This window comes from Tenrec ecaudatus, chromosome 11 (assembly GCF_050624435.1).
Source record: "Tenrec ecaudatus isolate mTenEca1 chromosome 11, mTenEca1.hap1, whole genome shotgun sequence".
Lineage (NCBI taxonomy): Eukaryota > Metazoa > Chordata > Mammalia > Afrosoricida > Tenrecidae > Tenrec > Tenrec ecaudatus.
The window spans coordinates 1,033,378-1,056,954 of NC_134540.1; the positions used below are offsets into that span (position 1 = coordinate 1,033,378).

A 23,577-nucleotide genomic window follows, 5' to 3' on the forward strand; every position below is an offset into this window, starting at 1 on the left:
AAAAGCACTTGCTAGCATCCGACACCATCCCTAATAAAGACTCTCAAAAACAAGGATTAGAAGGAAACTCCTCAACACAACAAGAGTCATAGATAGAAAACCAGTAGCCAGTATGACACTCAATGGGAAACGCTGAAAACATTTCCAGTGAACAAGAGAATCTCTAAGGACACCCTTGTCCCTCCATCTCTTCAACATGCAAGTCCTAGCCAGCGCCTGAGACAACGGCAAGATATCAAGGGTGTACGACTGGATAGAGAAAAAGTGAAACTTTCGCTATTTGCAGACGATACGATTTTACATACTGAGGATCCTAAGGGTCCACAATAGGATTGCTGGAAACAACAGAGGAGTTTAGTAGGGTAGCAGGATAAGAGATCAACAAGCAGAAATCACCTGGCTCCTTCTATACCAGCGATGGGAGCACAGTAAAAAAAAGAAGTCAAGGAATCAGTACCATTCACAATAGCCATGCAAAAGCTGAGATACCCAGCAATAAACTTAACCAAAAAAGCCAAAAGACTTGTACAAAGAAAACTACGGAACAGTATAAATAGCCCTCAGGCTCTAAGTGTGTCTGGGGTGGAGGCCAGGTCACCCCGTGGAGTTCCCACCTGGGGTCTCGCCAATGCAGCCTCTGGAGCATGCTGTGTGCCCTGGAGATCCAGGATTCAGTGCCCCGGTCTGAGTTTCTGAGACACCCCCAGACACCCTAGGTCAATTCTGCCCACCTGCTGCACATCGCTAAGGACCCTCCCCACCTACTGTCTGTCCCCCAGAGCATCCTCAGTCTCTCCTCCCCCTACCTGGAAGTCAGCCCTCCCTCCCCTCCCCTCAACAGACATGCACCTATGTTTTCCCAAACATGACCCTCCCCCTCTCCTCTCCTGTGCTGCCCTTCCCATCAGTAAGTCTCATCCCTCTGTCATGGCCGCCTCCTTCTTCGGGGGACCTCACGCAGATCAGGCGTGGGCTCATGCTTGCAGGGGATCCAGTCTTCTGGCTGGGGTCCAGAGAGCCGGTCAAGAGCCAGATCCGTGCCAATGAACCACACATCATCCGCTCCAGGGTCTTGTAGTGTAGGTCACTTGGCCGGAAGGCACCTGCTGGCAGCTGGGGTCAAATGGACAGGGGAGCGGGGAGGATGCTGTGTGCTGAGTGGTAGTCATGGGCTATGTGGCGAAGCATTTAGATGGTGCCCGGCTGTCAGATAACATAGCAACTGGGGTCGTAAAGGCTTGACTTCAAACAAGCGAATGCCAACTAAGTCCACGTGGAAGAAGCACACCATCAGTCACTAAAGGGTTGGAATCCATATAATCGGAAGCCAAAGGAGGGATCAGAATCAGAGCCTGAGTGTGAGAATCCAGGGTACAGAAGGCGATGGGTGACAGTGGGAGCCCGAGATCCATTGGTGGAACTTCCTAGGACACAGGCCCCAGGGGAGCTCCCAGTAGCTGAAATGGGGGGATGGGAGGAAAGCGGTCTCTACAGTGTTTGAGAGAGAGACGTACAGAAGGTCAAAGGCAGAAATCGGACCTGAACAGTTAAAGCTGTGTCAGATGGCCCGCTGTGGTGAGGCCTACATCTGATCTGGTTTCCAAAATGCCCCGTATTTTTGGTTTGGATTGTTTGTTGGGTCTTTGTTTGTTCGTAGGAGAGTGTATCTCAGAGGTGTAATGCCAATGGAGGTCACCCTCTGGAAGCTGTGTTCCATGCTGTCCCATGTTTCGGAACCTAGATGAACCTAGAGGGACAGCAAGTAGAATAAGCGGGGAGAGTACAGTGGCGGGGGGGGTGTAAAATGGAGGCGATGCCAAGGAGTCCGTGTAGAAAAAGAATGTTTGGAAACTGATTGTGGTAGCAATTGTACATTCTACTTGACGTGATTGAAATGTAGTCTTGGAAACTCCCAGGTGCAGGTCCACTTTGTCCTCTGGGGCTTCTGTGAGGTGGACTCCACTGGATGGCACAGACCCACAGAGACTCCTAGCGAGACCCCTCACCCCTAGGGGCAAGGCCCCTAGCTGGGCCCCGCTGACCACGGCTGCCACTGTGGCAGCTCTGTCCTCAGGCAGGTGGGTTGGAGACTGACCCCAGGTGTGCCTGGGTATGCTCTGGGTGAAATGTGGGTGACGGGTCACATGATCATGAGTCACATCCGACGGCCTTGGCTGGAGGGCCTGGTGCGGTCCACAAGCTTGTCCATCTCAGCACGAGCGTGTCCCAGTAGCGGTCCCCCCTTGTCTGACCTGCTGCCATGCTGACTCTGCGGTGGTCCTCTCGGCTCTCCTTGCCCCACGTCAGTGGCTGGTCCTGCCAACCACTGGGCTGTCATGGTCTCGTGATGATGGCCTCCCTCATGTGAAGGATTCGTCTTTGTCCTGTTTCAGGCTTCATAAACATGTCTCTACAAGTTATCTTTGAGGCAGGGACCGCTGTTCATCAGGACAACCTGGAACGGTTCAGCACTGGGTTTCAGCTCAAGGAAAGGCCGCGCTGTGTGTGGTGTGTACACATGGTATACGTGGGGTGTATACGTGTGGTGTTTGTGTGTGGTGTATGTGTGGTATTTATGTGTGGGGTGTGGGTGTGCTATGCGCATGGCACATGTGGGGTGAATGTGTGGTGTGCGTGGTTTATGCGTGTTGTGGGCGTGTGTGCAGACTGAGCACAGGAGGTGGCGCTCGCACTCTGGCTCCCCCGTCCACGGCGCTCTGGTGGCACAGTGGTTACTTGTTGGGCTGCTAACCACAGGGCAGCACTGTGAACCCACCAGAAAGATGCTTACAAGTTTTCATTCACTGACAAGGTTTGGAGGCAGATGCTACAGAATCGGGTGGATTCTGCTTACAGTGAGTGCAGGGAGGGTTGCTGAGCACACGTGTTCACGGGAGCAGACAGCCTCGTCTCTCTCTGATGCTGACCAGCAGCATCAACAGGGCCCTGGTGAGCCTAGGGTCCTGCTGTCCGTAGGTGCCGTCCAACTGGCTGACTCAGTGAGCTCCTGCCTAAGAGAATGCCCGGTCCGGTGTCATCCCCACAACTGTGGTCATGCTTGAGCCCGCGCTGACAGCCACTGTCCATCCATCTCCTTGACGCCTTCCTCGCTGGTCCTCTGCTGGACCAAGCATGAGCCCTTCCCCGGGGATGGGTCTCTCCTGACCACATGCAGGAGAGGAAGTCTCACCATCTGTGTCAGCCCAGGTAGACTAGAGAAACAAAGCCATAGAAACTCAGACATGAATAAGAACGAGGTTTATATACGACAGTGATCGAATATTGAGAAAACGTCCCAGCCCAGTCCACATCAAATCCTTAAGTCCAACATTAGCCCTATGCCTGATATCAGTCTACAAAGTCCTCTTCAGACTCATGAAGCACATGCAATGACGCCGAATGCAGGAGGATCACAGGCCAGTGGGTGGGAAGTCTTGTGGATCCAGTGGCGGTGTAAGCATCTCAGCGCTGGCAGGGGTCTCCATGTGGCTCCTCCAGCTCTCAGGGCTGCATCAGGGTAGGTCCACGTGGCTTCTTCACAGGGATGTCTTGCAGGAAGTGAGCAGAGAAAGAAAGTGTCTCCCACCTCCAAGGAGGAAAATCAGGAGTTCCCAGAATTCTCAGGCCATGCCCATGCAGTGGCCTCATTGGTTATATCTTGATTGACAGTCCAGACTCCACCTTCACTCGTAATCCTCTCAAATGAGCTCAAATTGATTATGTAACTACCACACCATCCTTCCTTCTCCGGAGCCCTCGGGCTGTCCTCCTTCCAGGGCAGATCTGTTGATTCTCCTGGCGGTCAGGCTGCTTTCACCGGTCTTCACCAGCACCCTGATTCAAATGCACCCATTCTTCTGCACTCTCCTCTGCTCAAGGCCAGACTCTCACAGGCACAGGAGATGATTGAAAACACCTGGGCCAAGTGCACCTTAGTCCCCAAAGTGATGACACTGCTCTCGAGCACTTCAAAGAGGTCTTGTGCATCAGGATTTAATGAGTTTAATAGCAGGATCCAAATAATACCTTCACATAGCACTTCTGCAGGGTCTTGGACACACCTGGGAAACCAACTGCTGGTCACATGCTATGACATCATACAACCTGTTCCAGAACACGTGTCGAATTTGGCAGTAGGAAGCTCTGGTGGCAGAGTGGGTAATGCACTGGGCTCCAAACCACAAGGTCAACAGTTCAAAACCACCAGCCACTCCTCAGGATAAAGATAAGGCTTTGTATTTCCATAAAGAATGACCGTTCCACCCTGTCCTGTGGGGGTTCCGTGAGTCGGAATGGATTTGCTGGCAGGGAGTGTTGGTTTGTTTTCAACATAACCCAAGTGGCCCCTTCACACATTCGTGCTGTGGTGAGTTTAGTTCATCAGGGTCCATGCTAATGCACTTGGCAGTTGTGCCAGGGGTCACGTTCTGCTGTGAGAGGTGGATCGTCAGTCAAGCAGGTGACAGTCAGGGGATGGAGCTGACTTACGAGGGGCCCGTGGACTGGCCGCAGGACTGCACCAAGGTCCTGAGGTGAGCCTGCCGGTGTGACTCGGAGGCCGGGCCCCTTGCAGGATGGACATGACAGCGGATGGTCTCCGCAGCTGAGGGCCAACACTGGCTGGGTTGTCTCCAAGCCTGCGGGCAGCACCACTTCCCTTCTTTAAGTGGCGAGATAATTTAAGGAAATGACTGTGCACCATCTGCCAGTCAAGCCCCGCCCCAGCGGATGGGTGTGTGTGTGACACTGTCCGAGCCTGTCAATAGTGGCAGACTTGGCTTTGTGATGAGATTCCAGGACCGAGGGTGCGGTTTCATGGGAGGGAGATCCCATTTACACATGAACGAGCAGAGGCTGGGCTCCACCTCAGCAGGGGGGCAGTCACTGGGTGTCAGTGGGCAATGGGGCACCAGCATGGGCCACAGGCTCCCATGCCATCAGGGGAAGGGACAGTCACCCCAAGTCTCACTGATGGAGGCCACGGGGGATGGAATGTCCTACCTGCAGGTAGCTGTGCTCAGCACGACTGCCCACCTGTCTCCAGGTGGTGTGTCCCACCCACGTGGCCAGCATCAAGGGGAATGTGTTCTGGGATTTCTGGGAGAAAGCTTTCCTGTCTTCCAATAGTTCTGAATTAGTCATGGCTAAGACTCACCTGGCCTTGTCCAGAAACAATGGCTCCCGCTGTCAGGGATGGGATGTGGGGAGAGTGGCGGCCTCCATTCAGAAGTCTGCGGGCAGGCTGGTTTCAGGGGGCATTCACCTGCTGTCGGCCACCGTCTCCAGGACAAGACCACTGTGGTGTCCCCATCTTCCCTTCCAATTACATCATCACGCTGCGAGTGTCACTCTCCCATTAGGCAGATAATGCGATGTATTTTCATACATTAAAGCCCTGTTTATCACTGGCTCTTGGGCAGGATGGTGGTGAGTGTCTAGCTCATTTGTACGACGTTCCCATTAAGGAGCTCAGCGAAGCATGGGGGTGCGGCCGGGGCCTTTTATTAACACATCAGGAGGCTTCCTGCGCTGGCATCTCCCTATCATGTTAGTCCGGCGGGATCTAAAGGACAAATTGCTGGTGCGAGCCTGTCAGAGCTGGGGCCCAGCGCCCGCCGCTGTCTTTCAGGATCTGGGCAGAGTAGCGCTTGCGCTGAGGGCTCTACTCCCCCCGAGTCTCCAGCTACTCGGGAAATAGGTCCCCTTTCTCTGAGGACCCCGAGTGACCCTGGCACCAAGTCTGCCCGTGCTCCTCTGAGCGGCTGGGCAGCTTGCCCTCCGCTGGGTGAGTGAGCAGCCATGCTGTGCAGATGTGGGAGCACGCACTTGGGGCCTCCCTGACATGCCTCCTCCCTGAGTCTTCACCTTTGCTCTGCACCGAACTCACGCCAGGGGGCCAGGCCTACGCCAGCTTTCCTCACTCGGGGACACCCTTCCTGGGGGAAAAGCGGGGCGAGGCTGTCTGTTTGCTCCTGGGGAGACTCGCAAACTCAGAAACCCTCCACTGGGCCCTGAGGAGTCAGGGTCGACCCCACGGCAGTGAGTTTTCATTTATTCACTGGGACACATTCCACCACGGACCCCCTACGGTGAGCCCACTACCACCACGTGCGCTGTACCTGACAGGGACCCTCTGGGCCTCGCGGGCGCCCGCACCACCTGGGTTTGACAGCACTGTCCCTCAGGGCCCTCCTGGTCACACATCGCAGGCACTCACCCCCGTGTGTGGGCCGGGGGATGCTCTTTTAAGAGGAGGGGGTGATGGCTGCTGCTGCTGTTTTCTCGGGCCTTAGGTGGCCCACCCCACTCTCAGGACTCTGAGCCGCCGATCCTTCTGGGAGCCCACAGCCCCATTGTCCTCCAGTTCCACCTAGTCCCACCCTTGATACTCGGTGAGAGCTGGATGGATGTTGAGTAGAGGAAAGAAAAGACATTCGGCCGCCTGTCGGCTTCAAAGCACCCACCTCCTTACTTCAAGGGATGGGAGACAGGAGTAACGTCTGCACACCCACACTGACCGCAACGTGCCGGTCCCTGGAGGAGCCGCAGGTCCCCTCTGGCACACACACAATGGGAGACCCTTGAAAATGCAGATGCTCCCGGCCATCGGGTCCATGGTGACTCAGCGTGGGGACAGTACGGAGCTTCCCTGCGGGCTCCCAGACGGTGGTGACTCTGGGCAGGAGTGGAGAGCCACACCTTTCTCCCACAGAGCAGTTGGTGAGTTCGAACTGCTGCCCTGGTGTTGCAGCCCCACGCGTCATGGCCAGGATGCCACAGGGCTCCTCCAGGGAGCACGGAGTCCTTTCAGAACAAGGCCACTGTCCGACAGCACCAGCCCTACGATCAGCAAAGGTCGTCAGTCTCGTACAAATTCAGGACGAGGCCACTGTCATAAAACAACACGCCGACAAAAGACTAAGAACACTGGCTTTCCCCCCTCCCCCAAAGATGCAGACGTTGATGACTTGTTGAGACCTGGGGGTGGCTGGGGAGGCAACGAGGGGCAGGGAGGGAAAGTGGGAGGTGGGGAAAGTAAAAAGATAGACCACACTCAGTGGGGAGGGGGGTACTGGGGCACCCCCTCACGGTTCTGAGGAGCTGAGCTGAGCAATGGTGTTCTCGCTGGGCGCGCCACTCTCCACAGTAAATCAAAAAAGGAAAGGGAGCAACCAGCGCCCAGCATCCTCCCCACTGCCTCCGCGAGTGCAGCTCGGTCTCTGGCCGGCGCTCCGGCACGCTCTGCACTTGTCCCGCCCCACAAGGCCCACCGGGCCAGGCAGTCCCAGTCTCAGGAACCCACCCACCCTGCAGGGTCGCTGGGGGTCGGCATCGGTGCCTGAGGCTGTCCTCTGAGTTCACTGTTTGGAGCCCAGTGGCACAGTGGTTATCTGCTGGGTTGCGAGTCACAAGGTCAGCAGTTCAAAACCACCAGCTTCTCTGCAGGAGAAAGAGGGGCTTTCTACCCCTGTAAAGAGCCACAGTCTCAGGAACCCCCAGGGGCCGGTCTAGCCCGCCCTGCTGGGTGTTGTGAGTCGGCATAGACTCGCTGGCAGGGAGTTTGGTGTTTGATTTGAGATTATCGTGCATCTCAGAATCTGTACTCGATTCTTGGGGTGTGAGGTTGATAACTACAGGGTCAGCAGTACAAACCCTTCAGCTGCTCTGTGAGAGAAAGAGGAGGTGCCCGGGAGTCCAGGGTGGAGGTTTTGGTTTTTTTTTTTTGGGGGGGGGGGTCATACAGTGTGATTATGTAACTAACGTGAAATGAAACATAGAGGAGATTTTGGTAAACAGCTACTTTACCAGTTTTCATCCTCTGTGACTTAATTAGGTTTTGTTTTTACACTCAAAGATGACACCTCCATGCTAGCCAGTCAGGTGACAGACGCATGTCATTCAAACCCATGGACGCAGTCCTGTAATTTATGATGACGTGGATGCCAATGGAGAGTGTTCAGTGCAATGACTAAGTGTCGGTGCTGAACAAAGAGTCGGGGGAGAAAGACAAGGGAGTCAGCTTCCAGACAGACCCACAGGGGGCTCCGTCCATGGCTGCACGTGCGCTGGACTGGACAGCAGAGGGTTAAGTGGCCATTTATCATATCTCTGCACACGTGATGTGCCAGGCGCTGGCCTAAGTTCCTTACACCAATCAACTCAACAAAGAATCACAGCAAACCTAGAAGCACCCCTATTACTGTCCCCAAAGACGGCTGTCTGCGTGGGAAACCCACCGGGAAGTTCTCCACTGCCCTACAGGGCCGCTCTGTAGTGAGTTTGGTTTCTCTAACGGTACAGACATGAAGACATGGGAAGCCAGAGAACTGTAGGACTAGGGTGCGAGCCCAGGGAGCCTGGCCCCGCGTCCTTCATCTTCACCACCAGTTCCCGCCTCTCTAATCAGAGTTCAGAGGGCATGTGAGCCAAACCCACTGCCAGGAGTCGGTCGGGCTCACCGATGGAGTGAAGCTGGCTTCCGGGACAGTGAATCTTATGGGAGAAGACAGAGAAGTTACTCTCACACACATTCGTTCCCTGTGAGACAGTCCCTGCTGCCGATGGAAAGAACACCGAGTCCTCACCACTGGGCAGCAGACAACGTGGTGAGAGCCAAAGGAAGATTACAGCTGCCCAGGTTCCAACGCCCATGGGATCGACAGTCAACGCCATGGGATCGACAGTCAACGCCCATGGGATCGACAGTCAACGCCCATGGGATCGACAGCCAACGCCCATGGGATCGACAGCCAACGCCCATGGGATCGACAGTCAACGCCCATGGGATCGACAGTCAACGCCCATGGGATCGACAGTCAACGCCCATGGATCGACAGTCAACGCCCATGGGATCCACAGTCAACGCCCATGGGATCCACAGTCAACGCCCATGGGATCCACAGTCAACGCCCATGGAATCGACAGTCAACGCCATGGGATCGACAGTCAACGCCCATGGGATCCACAGTCAACGCCCATGGGATCGACAGTCAACGCCCATGAGATCGACAGTCAATGCCCATGGGATCCACAGTCAACGCCCATGGGATCCACAGTCAACGCCCATTGGATCCACAGTCAACGCCCATGGGATCGACAGTCAACGCCCATGGGATCGACAGTCAACGCCCATGGGATCCACAGTCAACGCCCATGGGATCGACAGTCAATGCCCATGGGATCTACAGTCAACGCCCATGGGATCCACAGTCAACGCCCATGGGATCCACAGTCAACGCCCATGAGATCGACAGTCAACGCCCATGGGATCGACAGTCAACGCCCATGGGATCGACAGTCAACGCCCATGGGATCGACAGTCAACGCCCATGGGATCGACAGTCAATGCCCATGGGATCGACAGTCAACGCCCATGGGATCAACAGTCAACGCCCATGGGATCATCAGTCAACGCCCATGGGATCAAGTTTTCCACACCATGGGATTGACAGTCAATAAGCCAAATGATTCCTTGCCTGGGGCCAAGGTGCTGGGAGAGACCTTTTAGAAATGTTCAGATGCAAAGCTATCACTTTGAGAACTCAGGTGATGGCATTTTCTATCGTCACTTCATAAACTGACAAAAGCTGGACAATGAATTGGGAAGAGTGAGGTGGAACTGGTGCCTTTGGATATGGTGCTGGCCAAGAATACTGACAGAACTGTGGACTGCCAGAAGAACAGGCACATCTGTGTTGGCAGAAGTGCAGCTGGATGCCGCTTTGAATCAAGCATGGAGACTTCATCTTGAATACTTTGACGGTCCCTAGAGAAGGCCATCTTGCTCTGAGCAGAGCAGGGACAGTGCAGAAGAGGGCCCTCAGGGGCTGCATGATGCCGCAGTGGCAGCCACAGGCCCCAGCATAACAAGAGTGTGAGGCGGCGCGGGACTGACCGCTTGGGGTGTGCTCTGTGTGCACAGGTCGCTCTGAGTCAGAACCAACTTGAGGGCATGGTAACAGCAGCAGCATGCGTGTTTGTACAATTAAGCCAAGGCCGTGGATAGTGTTTGCAGCTGCCTTGACCCAGGAGCACATCACAGAAATGACTCACCATCCTCTTTCTTTGTATGAATGCTGCCCCCCCGCCCCCCGCCACCCCATGCCTTGTTGGAAGCCTGGGCTCTCTCTGCGCCTCCATAGCCCCCTCCTGAGCTCCCCGTGAGCACCTACTCCTTGCCCAGTCACTGAGCACCTGTGCTGACAGCTGGTGAGATGGGGCAGCCAGCCTTGTGTGGGCTGGTCTGATTCTAGGGTATAGTTGTGGGAGGGGAGGGGACCAGGACTGATGCTAGGGCACAGTCTTGGGAGGAGAGGGGATCAGGTCAGACTCTGGGGCACAGTCTTGGGAGGAGAGGGCCGGGTGGGTACACGTGTTACCTTTGACAGATCTCTGAAGTTCCCCGGGAGAGTCAGGTCCAGCTCTTCCGACTCGTAGTTGGTGAGCACCCACGGGAACACTGGGTACTGGTTCAGGTCGTTGTACGTCCGCCCTGGAGAGAGAGGTGGAAGGGGCCATGTTAAGGGTCCTCAGGTATCATATGCTGCCCTGGGAGGTGGGCAGGTCCTTGCTGCCTGAGCCTGTCCGCTCAGCCCCTCTGAGGCAGGGCCTCAATCGGTTCTCCCAGTCACGACTCAGAAAGGGGTGGCTGGAATGACGTCCCATGCCATGGGGCCTGGTTCATATGCAGACTACAGATGGATTATGGACCAACAGTGGCAGAGGGTGCTTCTGGGTGCTGCCCCCCAATGAGCTGCCTGGCCCCACTCCTCTGCTGACCGTTACAGGGCCATACTGCACCTGACGTAGAGCCTGGTCACTGGTTAGTGGGCTGCCCACCGCTAGATGAGCAGTTCAAACCCAGCGGGCGCTCCTGGGAGCAAGGAGGCCATGTAGCCCCATAAAGGTGCTTGGTTCAGGAACCTCGGGGACAGTTCTCCTGTCCGCAGGGACTGCGCTGTGCAGTGGGGTCCACTCCATGGATGGAAGCCGAGTGGGACCTCAGGAGTAGAGTGGAAACAGCGCTGCCCGGACGACTTGCAATCCTGCGTGGTCACGTGCAATCGAGGGAGCAGCCCTGCTGAAGCGTGGGACACGTGGCATGCTGCCCCGGGAGGACTGCCATCCGAAGTCCCACACAAATTCACACGAAACAGTCACTGCTGCACTGAGTGAGGGGCTTCCACGCCAACGTACTGCAGCCTAACCGACGTGTGGCACATGGTTGCTGTGCCCTCCTGGCAAGGAGCCCTGCTGGGGCCAAGCTCCGAGGGTGGGATGGCTGGAGCACGCGGGCCTGCAGGAGAAACCCTGGCCACGCGCTCCTTTGAAGCTGAGATTCTGGAACCCCCCCCCCCGGGGGGTGTTGAGCTCCATCACAGGGGTCGCTGTGGCCGGGCAGACCCACTCTTAGATACCCAACAAGCGCGCCCATTTACTAGCAGTGGCTGTAGTTATGCTCAGGAATTCTGCTGGGAGAAGAAAGCCCCCTTATTAAATGGCAGAAAGGTGACACGCTGGAGCTAGTCCGTCTGACATGAGGGCCATCGCCTGTAAGACTCTAGGGATGGCTCTCTGAAAAGCACTTGCAGATTTCAGAGCACTTGAGCTTCACAGCACCGCTCTCTAAGCCAAGCAGCACGGCCGGTCTTCATGAAGGAACAGGCTGGCCTGAGAGGACAAGGGCCTTTTAAATAATGTCCTGGGCCCAGGCAAGCAGGGAGCATGCACATGCACCCACGTGCACGCACACACTCTGTCTGGGGTGATGGTGTGCGCAGTCCTTACACACACACCGAAGAGAGAGAACCGCTCAGGGACGTCTGGGGTTTGCAGGTAAAAGTTTTCATCAGGGAAAGGGATTTGAACCTTAATTATGTAAATTAACATCATGGTGATTTTTTTTAATGCTGTTTCCTAAATTACCCTAATCACAGAAGCACTGCTGGGTTCAGGGTGCCCGGCCTGGGCAGAGCGGGCCTGCTTGTGGCCTTTCCTGGTGGGCACTCCAGTTTGGGAGAAAGCCTGGGCCGACAGGTAGGCCCCGTCCCTTTTCCTGAAGAAGGATGTGCATGTGGAGATGGACATCATGCTGGGGGGGAACGGGGGGCGTGAAAAAGAAGCCCTTGGTGAGGCACAGGCCTGGGTGGGGCCGAGTTGTGTTGTTTGGGGGTCGCTCGATTCAGAGCCCCACGGATGGCACATCACCACAGACAGCTCGTCCATCTGCCTCCCTGTGAGCAGCTGGTGGGCTTGAACTGCCCACCCAGTGGTGAGGAGCCACTCTGTTGCCAGGGCTCCTTTGTGTTCGGGCCTTTCTGGAACACGCAGGTCGTTCTGTTAACATGTGGCTGGGCCCTTCCCCTGGCCAGCTGCAGCTGAGTGACGGCGGGGCTCACGGCATGGTCCTCAGTGACGTGGCTCAGGCCCACGGCGTGGTCGGCACCAGAACAATGGAGGCGCAGCACACGGTCTCCGAGACACTGGGCTTGTTTCTTCATTACACACGCAACTTTTTAATTAAACCATCCAATTTAATGTTTTCATATGGCACTTTGGTTTTGAAGGTAAAGCAATCTTGAGACAGCTGACAACGAAATTATAACTGCAATTCCTTGGTGAAAATGTTAATGACAGTAAAGTATTGTTTAATTAGGTGGTAGCCGCGGCTATGCGCGCGCCTGAGGAGCCGCGTCCCTGCGCCTGCCGGCGCCTTCACACTCCATAGACACTTTGTCATCTCTAGGTCATTAGGAGGGAGTTTTTAATGATTTTTCTAGAAGCTAGCAGTTCAAGTTACATCTAATTAGATGACAATAATAAGCCCGACACACGCTGTAGCTAAATATATACATAATTAACCAGTGAGGGTTTGCATACCACAGGGTACAGGGGGAAAAAGTGGAAATGCTAAACAGGAAGGAAAGGGGGTGGGGTGGGGGGGACACTGCGGAATTCATTAGATCAGATGACAACTCGGCAAGCTCCCACAACAACAAAATCTCACACCTCACAGGCCCCGTTGACACGCAGCCACGTTAGCAGTCGTGCTACATTTTTTTTAATGTAGGCCTGCCAGATTGTGACATCTTTTTCCGAGCACGATCAAATGAGGGAGAGAGGGACGTGTGTATCTACCAGGACCTGGTGAGCAGACAGCCAGGCCACTCCAGGAAGGCCAGCTTGGGAGCGGCTTTTATTCGGGCACGAAGCCCCCTTGGGGTTCTCGGACACCGTCATGAGGGACTGTTAAGTGGTGAGGAAGTGTCCACACAAGCCGGGCGCATGATGTCCCAGGCCTGAGGGTGGACCTCCCAGGCAGTTTCAGCGCGCGGGCACACCAAGGTCACTTACTGCAATGGGAGGAGGAGGCTGCGGCACTGCCCTGTCTCCGGGTCCCAGAGGCTGGCTGTCACTCACATGCTGAAGGGAGAGGGTGCCCAGGGTGGGCATGAGTGGGCTGGATGGGTTCCTTGGTCAGCTTTCCCACAGTCCTGGCCTCCAGATTGAGTGTTTTACTGACTGCATCAACAGCACCGGTAACAGGGTACGGAAAGATTGATGGGCTGTCCCGTGTTTGTGGAAAGCCAGCGCTCTTCCCAAACACAGCCTCTTCCCAGGACACGCACGCGTGCAGTTCAACCTGTGCCCGCGTGTAGCTCTGTGAGAGGCAGTAAGAACGACGAGCTGGAAAGACAATGGGGAGCTTTTCTGCGAGCTTTTGGAAGGCCCTCCCCATGTGGACATAACGTGTGTGTAGGTGTTTGTGCATGTACATACGTTGGTCTGAAGAATCTACCTCATGCGCTCATGTGAAGACATGCTACCATGTGCTTCGCAAGCAGTCTTATTCTTTCAGGCATCAAGAGAGGAGAGATGGTCAAGTATAAGAGACCCTGCGACACGGAGGGGGGAGAGGGGCTAAAAACACTAGGTGTTGTATTTTATAGGAAAATAGCATGTGGGGGGGGGCATAAAGCCAAACACAAAGAGTGTGTAAGTCAGCAGCCCAAATATATCTGTAGAAAATATGAAATTCATTGTCACATCGATTTATGATTTTTGAAGGGGAAGCCAGAAGAGATTGTTTAATCTTCCCAAGTAGGCTTCAATTCTATAGCTTTCCTGTTGAGCCCAGAAAAAATATTAAGAATCTTTCACCCAGCAATTGGAGTGAATTGACAAAATAGATCAGAATCAAAAGGGAAGTGCATACACCCTGGCAGAACATAAATATTGAATCCGTTCAATGTGACAGGCGCGCTGCCGAGTCAGAGCCGGCGCGCGGCCCTGGCACGGCAGTAGGAAGCAACCTCCCATCATTACTGTTTGAGCTGCAGCCGCGGTGTGAGCCCACCTCCTGGTGACCCGCCACGGTGCGAAGCACGACATGCGTCTGCAGTGACAGGTGCCTGTCTAAGAGCATGTCTAAAGCACGCGAGACGAAGTCTCTCCATCTGCCTGCAGAGGGGCACGCGGCCTGCATGCCTGCCACGCAGGCTTCTCTCTCTGGGCCGCCCAGCGTGTGGGCAGCACTAGTGGCTAGCACGGTGACCCAGGTGGATTCCTAGGCTTCACCCCTCCTTGCTCTTTGTCCAGCATCCGCTGGCAGCACAGGCAAGGAAGGCCGCATGGCGTGGTCAGGCTCACCTGAGACCTCAAAGCGAAGTCTTTGTTTTCTAAAACGCATCAGAGGTCTCTGGCCGTAGACCTTCCCAATGTACTAGACGAACACTTCCATGAGCAGTGATCCAGCAGGCATGATCCCTGACAGTTTAACTATTGCCTACATGCATCGTGATGTCACTTCTTGGTCCAGTGGTGAGGAATTCTGCTTTCTGTGTGCGGAAGTGTAGTCCATCCTGAGAACGCCCGCAGCCCTGGATCCTCACAGGCCCGCCGTGTTCCGTGAGGGAGGCTGTGTCATCGCCCGCGCTTCCACACACAGTTCCACTTCCCAGATGATGTGCTGGTGTACAAACTGAGCAAGGACGGTGAGGGGACACGCCCCTTCCTGGTTTTAAATGATGCAGTCGTCCCTTGCTCTGTGGGAATGACTGCTTTTTGGGCTACGTGCAGGTTTCTCATGAACAGAATACTCTGGAATTACCACCACCGGAATGCCTTTCATAGTTTTTCGATGGTCCACACAGTCAAATGCCTTTGCAGAGCCAAAACAAACAAACAAAACAACAACAATAGAAACAAACCCATTTCCTGGCATCCTCTACTTTCGTCCACAATGTCCCTGACACCGGCAACGTGACCTCCAAATCCGTGTCCCCCTCTGACCCCGGCTTGACTGTCTGGAAGCGCCCTGTCGCGTGCTGCTACACATGCTGTTGGGTTGCCCTCAGGCACATCTTACTTGCATGTGATGTCACTGCTGGTCTCTGCACATTCCCACATCCCGAGGGCTCGCCTTTCTTTGGGAGCAGGCCTCTTCCAGGCAGTGGGCAGGCAGCTGTCATTCTAAGTGCTTGCCAAAGGTGAGGGAGCGTCTCGAGGTTCCCACGCATCCATCGACACGTCCTGGTTGCTATCCTGTTAGAGGCCTCGCTTTCCACCAATGCCTTCAGCTAAGCCTGGGTTTCGGTCTTCCTTCAATGTCATCGGTTCTTGGACATATGAACACTGACCAATGCTTTCTAGTACAGTGACTCTGGGTATTCCAGCCAGCGTCTTGCATGCTTCCTGCTTCATTCAATATTTTCCCCAAGAATCCTTCGGTACTGCAATTCCAGGCCTGTTTTTTCTTCGGCTCATCTGGCCTGGCTAATGTCAAGGGTGTTCCTCTCCTTTGATTTTCTAACTCTGGGTCTTTGTATATTTCATTAGCAGACCTATGTGCTCTGTCAATTCAAGCAACATTGGGACATCCTCACCTCCTACCTACTCATATTCAGGAGCAAGTTTCAGCATCTCTTCTGACGTCCATTCGGTCTTTTCTCTGTCTTGTCTTTTCCATGGCCTTGGGCTTGCTTCATGCCACGCCCTTGATGTCAGCCCACACACATTCTGGCCTTCACCCACTACTCTTCAGGGAGTCCACTCTATTCTTGAGATGTTCTCTAGATCCAGGTGGTATATATGCAAGGTCATACTTTGGTTCTCGTGGACTCCATTTAATTTTCTTCAGCGTCAACTTGAACTTGACTGTGAGCATTTGATGGTCTGTTTCACAGCTGTCCCCTGGTCTTGTTTTGACTGCTGATATTAAGATTCTCCATGGTCTCTTTCTACAGACACAAAACCTTCAAAAGTTCACTTGAACAGATGAAAAGATAATGAAATTCTCCGGTAACTGTATGAAGCCCCGTCCAGTCAGTTTGACTTGTATGCATTCCACCTGATGAGGCCCACGTGCCTTTGCTGTTTTGGGGGAAAAAACATTTCCAATGACTAACTTATTGGTCTTACAAAATCTTGTCATGTGACCTCCAGGGTCATTTCTATCACTAAGGTTTTATATTCCAACTACTAATCCTATTTCTAAGTCTCCAAACTTCACATTCCAACCACCTGTCATTATCAATGCATCTTGATTCTATAATTGATCAATTCCAGACTGCAGAAGTTAGCAGAATTCTTCAGTTTCTTCATCGTTGGCTCTAGTGGTTGGGGTGGAATTTCAGTCATAACTATATTCACTGGTCTTCCTTTGAGGGGTTAAGATATTATCCTGTCACTGACAGTGCTGAACTTCAGGACAGACCCTGAAACGTTCCCTTTGATCACAGATGTGACTGCCTCCCTCTTGAAGTTGTCATATGATCGATCGTATGGTTGTACTGCTCCCAATGTCCAACACCAGGTCATCTCAAGCATTAACATGTAATAGGTGAGCAAAGCCGGATCTGTCTCCTAAGAGACCCTCAGTCCCCTGGGGAAGACAAGCTCTAGACAGAAGGGCTGCTGCCATGCCACTAAAGGCATGGCTGCTAGAGAGGATGCGGCGGCCAGCCACCTTTAGGGGTGCTCCCAAAGTCCAGGCCCTGGCACCTGCACCGCCCCGAGGGGCGGATTAGAAAGGCAAATTCTCGACAACACTCCCTCCTCCGAAACCGACCGGGGCTGGGGACCCGCACTCTGTGCAGATGTAGCAGGGCCCCTGCTTTAGACCCTTGAGATGGCGGGTCCTGTGGCCGTATGGTGGCACTCAGCAAAGCTCCCCTCCAGGGACTGTGCATGGTCCTATCTCCTTCCCAGGAGTCTGCTCCAGGGACGGAAGATCTACACCAAAGGAGGCCTGCTCCCAAGGCAGTCCAAGCTCGAGGCCTGATCTCCAGTGCTCTGAGTGGAATCTGGGACCCGTGGGGCCTTGGATTCCGGCCCTCTTTGCCCCACTCTGTTTCCTCGCTGTCCCCACAGCACAGCTGTCTGGAATGAACTGCTCGGAGGGACAGGTGACCACGGAGCACAGCTTTGGCCCTGCCTGGAGACCTGGATTCCAGGCCCCAGTACAGTGTGAGAAGACCCGTGCCTACAAGTTGTGATGTCAAGCAGACATCCCACGGGGATCTGAGGGAAAATAACGAGCAAGGAGGAGGTGGTCTGCACCAGTAACTGGATAGCTGCTGAAAGTGGACAATAGCTGTAGGCGGGTGACTGGTGGGGACATGACGTGGGCTCCCAGCTCTGCTGGGGTCCGTGAGGGAATGAGCTGCAAGCATCCTGTGTTCAACTTTGTGGCTTCTTAGCAAGCTATTTAACCTTCCTACATGTCATCTCCTCACAGGGGAAATGGGCATAAGAACTGGGCCCTATTCTTGGGGCTCTTGAGGGATGAAATGGGCTGACCCCGCACCGAGACAGACTGAGAACACTGCTCAGCCCACTGTGCGTGCTAGCTATCTTTCCATCTTTCTGCATGTTGTCATGAACACTGGATGAGATGTTTCCCAGGGGGAACTAATAGAACTTAATACAGAAATAACAAAAAAGTATACTCTTTTTTCTGAGTCTTGGTCACTAAAAAAATATTTTACAAAGACTATGATAAAATACAAGTCAAACCTGCCCAGGCGGTGAAATATGAGATGTCAATATGAATATTAATTCAGGGACTGGCCCCAATCCCAATGACAAGGACAGCCTCCCTCCCCCCATACTGGTCCCTGCAGAAGAATTCATTTCAGAGGGCAGAACTGAAGCTACAGCTCAGGGAGAGGGACATGTCTGATGAGCGCCCACAGGAGCAAATGAAGGGGGAGGAAGAGAGTCTGGGGCACATCCTGGCCCACCAAGTGTCCTGAGGACAATATTCCCCCCAGAGCAGCCAAAGCACAGAGAGGACCATACGGCTGGCCCCACTATGAGACACAAAGTCCCTCAGTGACCCACAGTGCTATGGGGGACAACACTGGAGACACAGTGCGGGAATCACACTCAATCTGACCGCACCACACTGAGGCGAAACACTAAGGGTGTGCAACAGAACAGCAAGGGGAGCGGAGCAAGGAAGTCCGCAGGCAATACCAAAAAGAAATTTTTGGGCCAGGGCATGGCACCTCATCAGACTAGACCTGAAAACACCCCTAAAGGTCAACAAAGATACCTTGAACTATTTACAGGCTTTTCTTTTTTTCTGTCCTTGGTTTTGTTGTTGATGCTTTGTTTTTTGTTTTTTTTTGTTGTTGCTTTGTTTTGCTAGGTCCTGTTTTTGTGCATATTATTATCTCTGCAGGTCTATCTAGATAAGATAGGTGGGATAAACAATCTGGAGGAGAAAACAACGGGACCAACGGTTCTGGGGGGACATGGGAGAGGGGGAGGTGGGGAAAAGGAAGTGGGTGTTAACAAACCCAGGTACAAGGGGACAACAAGTGATCCAAAATTGATGGTGAGGAGGGTGCAAGAGGCCTGATAGGGCTTGATCAAAGGCAATGTAACCGAGAGGAATTATTGAAACCCAAATGAAGGCTGAGCATGATAGTAGGACAAGAGGAAAGCAAAAGTAAATAGAGGGAGGAACCAGGAGGCAAAGGGCATTCATAGAGGTCTAAATACAGGCATGTACATATGTAAATATATTGACATAAGACGATGGGGAACTAGATCTATGTGCATATATTTATAGGTTTAGTATTAAGGTAGCAGAAGGACATTGGGACTGCACTCAAATACTCCCTCAATGCGAGAATACTTTGTTCTTTTAATTTGGCATTCTATGATGCTCACTTTCCTGACACAATTGCTGAAGGCAAAGCAGGTGCATAAGCAAATGTGGTGAAGAAAGATGATGGTGCCCAGCTATGAAAATATATACCATCTGGGGTCTTAAAGGCTTGAAGATAAACAAGCAGCCATCTAGCTGAGAAGCAACAAAGCCCACATGGAAGAAACACACCAGCCTGTGTGATCATGAGGGGTGGATAGGATCAGATATCAGGCATCAAAGAACAAAAAAATCATATCATTGTGAATGAGGGGGAGTGTGGAGTGGAGACCCAAAGCCCATCTGTAGGCAACTGGACAAACCCTTACAGAAGGGTCATGGGGAGTAGACGAGCCAGTCAGGGTGCAGTAAAGCACCAATGAAACACACAAGTTTCCTCTAGTTCTTTAATGTCTCCTCCCCACCACTATCATTATACCAATTCTACCTTACAAATCTGGCTAGACCAGAGCATATACACTGATACAGATCAGAGCTGGAAACACAGGGAATCCTGGACAGATGAACCCCTCAGGCCCAATAATGAAAGCAGCAATACCAGGAAGGTCAAGGGGAAGGTGGGGGAGAAAGGGAGGACAGATCACAATGATCTACATATAACCCCCTCCCTGGAGGGATGGACAACAGAAAAGTGGGTAAAGGGAGACATCAGACAGTGTAAGACATGAAAAAAATAATAATAGTTTATAAAATATCAAGGGTTCTTGAGGGAGGGAGGGAGAGAGGGAGCAAGGGAGGGGGAAAATGAGGAGGTGATACCAAGGGTTCAAGTAGAAAATGTTTTGAGAATGATGATGGCAACAAATGTACAAATGTGCTTGATGCAATGAATGGATGGATGGACTGTGATAAGAGTTGTATGAGCCTCCAATAAAATGATTTTTAATATGAATATTAATGTCCTCTCAAGAAATTATAAGCTCTACGTGTCAAGCAATTGACTTGGGTCAAATAAGCACGTACTTGTTTTGATACCTGTGTCACTAAATTTGTGCCACAAAACGATGTGCTTAGCGATATGGGGTCTGTGTGAGTGGTCACACATGGGGAGGCTGACTACACAGTTGGTGGTTCAAAGCCACAGCTACTCCACCGTCGTGATATGAAGCTGTACAGATCGACGGGATCAGCAGCCCCACACGCAGTCACTATCCCTGGGAGAGGGAGCTCACCAACTGGGCCGCTAACCACAAGGCTAACGGCTCACCCACCCACGGGAGAAAGACGGGGCTTTCTAGTCCCAGAGTCACTGTCCTGGAAACTCGCCTGGGCAGTTCCACCCTGTCCTGTCCGGTCGCTACAGGCTGGCATCCACTGGAAGGCAGTGAGTTTGGATTTGTGGGTTATGAGGGGCGGTCCCCGTGGAGGTGGGCTTGGAAGAATACTGGAGAAAGGCATGTTGGTGCACTCGACATCTTTAGGGGGGTCTCTGTGCTCCTGAGAGGAAGAGAGGCAGCTGGAGATGCTCTCCTAACGAGCATGCGTCTTGACCCCACTGCAGCTGCCGACAGCTGACAAACCATCGCCCAACCATTCCGGGCTGGCACTCAGTAGAAACAGCATTCCCCCCTCATGGCCTGAGGCACTGGGGAGCACAGCTTGAAGGTGGGGGCGCTAATCACTGCTCCCCAGGGCCATTCTCCTGGAGCTCACCAGCTCCGACAGGGTCTATGGGAGCTCAGCTAGAGCTCGCTCAGGCTTCCTGACTCGGCTCACGCCCTGAACTTAACTGCACAGTGTGGCCCTTGAGAGTCTCTGTTCCTACAGGAGCTCAAGGTTTCTAAATGCAAATCTAAGCCTCACAATTGGCTTCTAGACGGTTCCAGCAAAGGCCCTCAAACGTTGTGATGCGTGGAAACCAGCAGCTCTAGCCTGTCCCTGCAGGTCCCGACTCGGGGTCTGGGCGGGGCCCAGGAGCCCCGGTGGCTTGGGGGATGCACAGCTGGCCATTGGAAGTCACTCCAGGAGGAAGGTGAGGCAGCCTGCTTCTGGCTGTGCCCTTCCCAGGCAGATCCCAGGGTTGTTCCATGTCCTCCCCGTGCCTGCGCGGCTCAGATGCACCAGGCCTCCAGTCTGCCTTTCCAGGTATCCCGTGCTCACGTGTGTGCAGTGCCGGAGGATGCCGAGGTTGGGTCAGGCGCACCTGCTCCGCAAAGCAACATGCTTGCTTTCCCACACTTCAAAGAGGTCATGGGCAGCAGGGGGGTGGGGCGTGCCCAGTGGATGCCGTGACTGCTGCTTCCAGGAGCACTGACTGTGGATCCAAGTGAGACAACCTTTCCCATGCATCGTGATGTTCTCTGCTGGTCCGGTGAAGAGGATTTGTATTTATTTACATCCAGGTGCAATCCTCACCAGAGGCTGCACTCCATCTTCCCCAGCATGGGCTCTAGTCCCCCTCACTCTAGGCAAGCAGACTGTGGCATCTGCAAGGGCGGGTGGTTCATAAGCCCCAGTCCTGATGCCACTTTTCTTCGTGTCACCCACTTTCCGACGGAGGGAACCAGAGTGGTGAGAGGATACGGCGCCGACGTACACCGTCCTGGCTTAAACCACGCAGGTGCAATCTGGTTGGGTATTTTAATTGGGAGCTTCCATGGACAGACAAGGATGGTGCAAGCCCACCGTGCCACCCCTCGAGTGACATGTGTGAGAGGCTGCCCCGCGGGCTCCTGTCCAGCAGGGAGATGACATTCTCTCGTTCCTGTCTGGGACCCTGGTGATGGCCAGTCACCCCCACCAAGCCCGGAGCCGGAGCTGCCCCAGAGGAGCACAGGTGCTGGGGAACCACTGCCAGCAGGGTGGGCGACACAGCAGGCTATGTGCTGGGAGAGCCCTGGCTCTGGCAGGCGTGGGGCGGGCCGGGCCGAGGGCAGGGCCTACCTGCGATGGTGTTGAGGAACATCAAGTACTCGAAGTTGGAGATCTCCCTCCGCTGCCAGCGCTGCGTCATGTTGGAGGACTTGTACAGCTGCCGGGGCGTGGCCAGTGAGATCCTCCTGCAGGGAGGCAAACCAGAGAGGGTGACCCCGAAACCCACCACTGACCAGCGTGCGGCCTTTCCGCTTAAAGCCAGTGTCATCCTGTGCCACCCCCCGCCCCCGCCATTGTTATCAAGGTCAGCAACAGAGAACCTACACCAGAGGCCCGCACGCACAGCCTCACAGGGACACTGGGAAGGGGCTCTGTTTGCAGGAAGTCACAGCCTGCAGGCATGTGACCAGCCAGTGGACAAAGAAAAGGTAAACTTGGCTCAAAACAAGTCAGGTGGCCCTGGGACAAACTGGAGTCTGTGAGGTTGGCAGTGACTGCCTGTCAGGACCCCTGGTGGCATCTGAACTTATGCGCTGGACTGTGAGCCACAAGGTCAGTGGTTCAAAACCACCCTCTGCTCCACAAGAGAAAGCTGAGGCTGTCTGCTCCCAAAGAGTCACAGTCTGAGGAAGCCACAGGGCAGTTCCACGCAGTGTGGCAGGGTGCTGTGGTCGCCATGCACTTGATGACAGTGAGCTCGGTCCTCTCTCTTCATCCCCCTGCTCAGTCAGGATGGATCTGAGCTCAGTCCTCTCTCTCCATTCCCCTCCTCGTAGTCAGGATGGATCTGAGCTCAGTGCTCTCACTCCATCCCCTCCTCATAGTCAGATGGATCTGAGCTCAGTGCTCTCTCTCTACCCTCCTCCACACAGTCAGGGTGGATCTGAGCTCAGTGCTCTCTCTCCATCCCCCTCCTCATAGTCAGGAGGGATCTGAGCTCAGTCCTCTCACTCCATTCCCCTCCTCATAGTCAGGATGGATCTGAGCTCAGTGCTCTCTCTCTACCCTCCTCCACACAGTCAGGATGGATCTGAGCTCAGTCCTCTCTCTCCATCCCCCTCCACACAGTCAGGATGGATCTGAGCTCAGTCCTCTCTCTCCATTCCCCTCCTCATAGTCAGGATGGATCTGAGCTCAGTGCTCTCTCTCTACCCTCCTCCACACAGTCAGGATAGATCTGAGCTCAGTGCTCTCTCTCCACCCCACCTCCACACAGTCAGGATGGATCTGATCACATGGGGGAGGTGGGGGTGGCGAGGCAAGCAGAGACTTGAACTAGAGATGCTGTTGGCTTCTGAGAAACACCCCGTGTCAAGCACTCTCCATCAGTCATGACTCATTGCGGCCCCCGGTAAAAGAGCTGAGCCCCCCCAGCTCAGGGTCCCATGCTGTCACCCCTGTGGGCGCAGGCAGGCAGGTCTGTCCCCCTCGAGTTGCTGGTGTGTTCAGATCACAGGTCTTTCAGCAGGCAGCAGAGCGGGGCCCCGGGCGCCTCAAGCACCAACAGCGTGCAGGGGTCACTGTCCACCTGACCCCCTGCAGAGCTGCCCCTGGATGGGCGGGGGTACAGCCATCCCCCTGGAGGT

At 54.1% G+C, this 23,577-nt stretch overlaps 1 protein-coding gene across 5 annotated transcripts in view; it reads right to left on the reverse strand.

Annotated features, from left to right (window-relative positions):
- The window catches only part of NBEA (neurobeachin), a 514,531-nt gene that overhangs the window by 64,280 nt on the left and 426,674 nt on the right, over positions 1 to 23,577 (reverse strand). For all 5 annotated transcript variants that reach the window (XM_075562753.1, XM_075562752.1, XM_075562751.1 and 2 more), the window contains 2 exons: positions 22,061 to 22,176; positions 10,380 to 10,492 (listed from right to left, as the gene is read on the reverse strand). In XM_075562753.1, the coding sequence (XP_075418868.1) occupies positions 10,380 to 10,492; positions 22,061 to 22,176 (229 nt within the window). The remainder of the gene's footprint in view (positions 1 to 10,379; positions 10,493 to 22,060; positions 22,177 to 23,577) is intronic.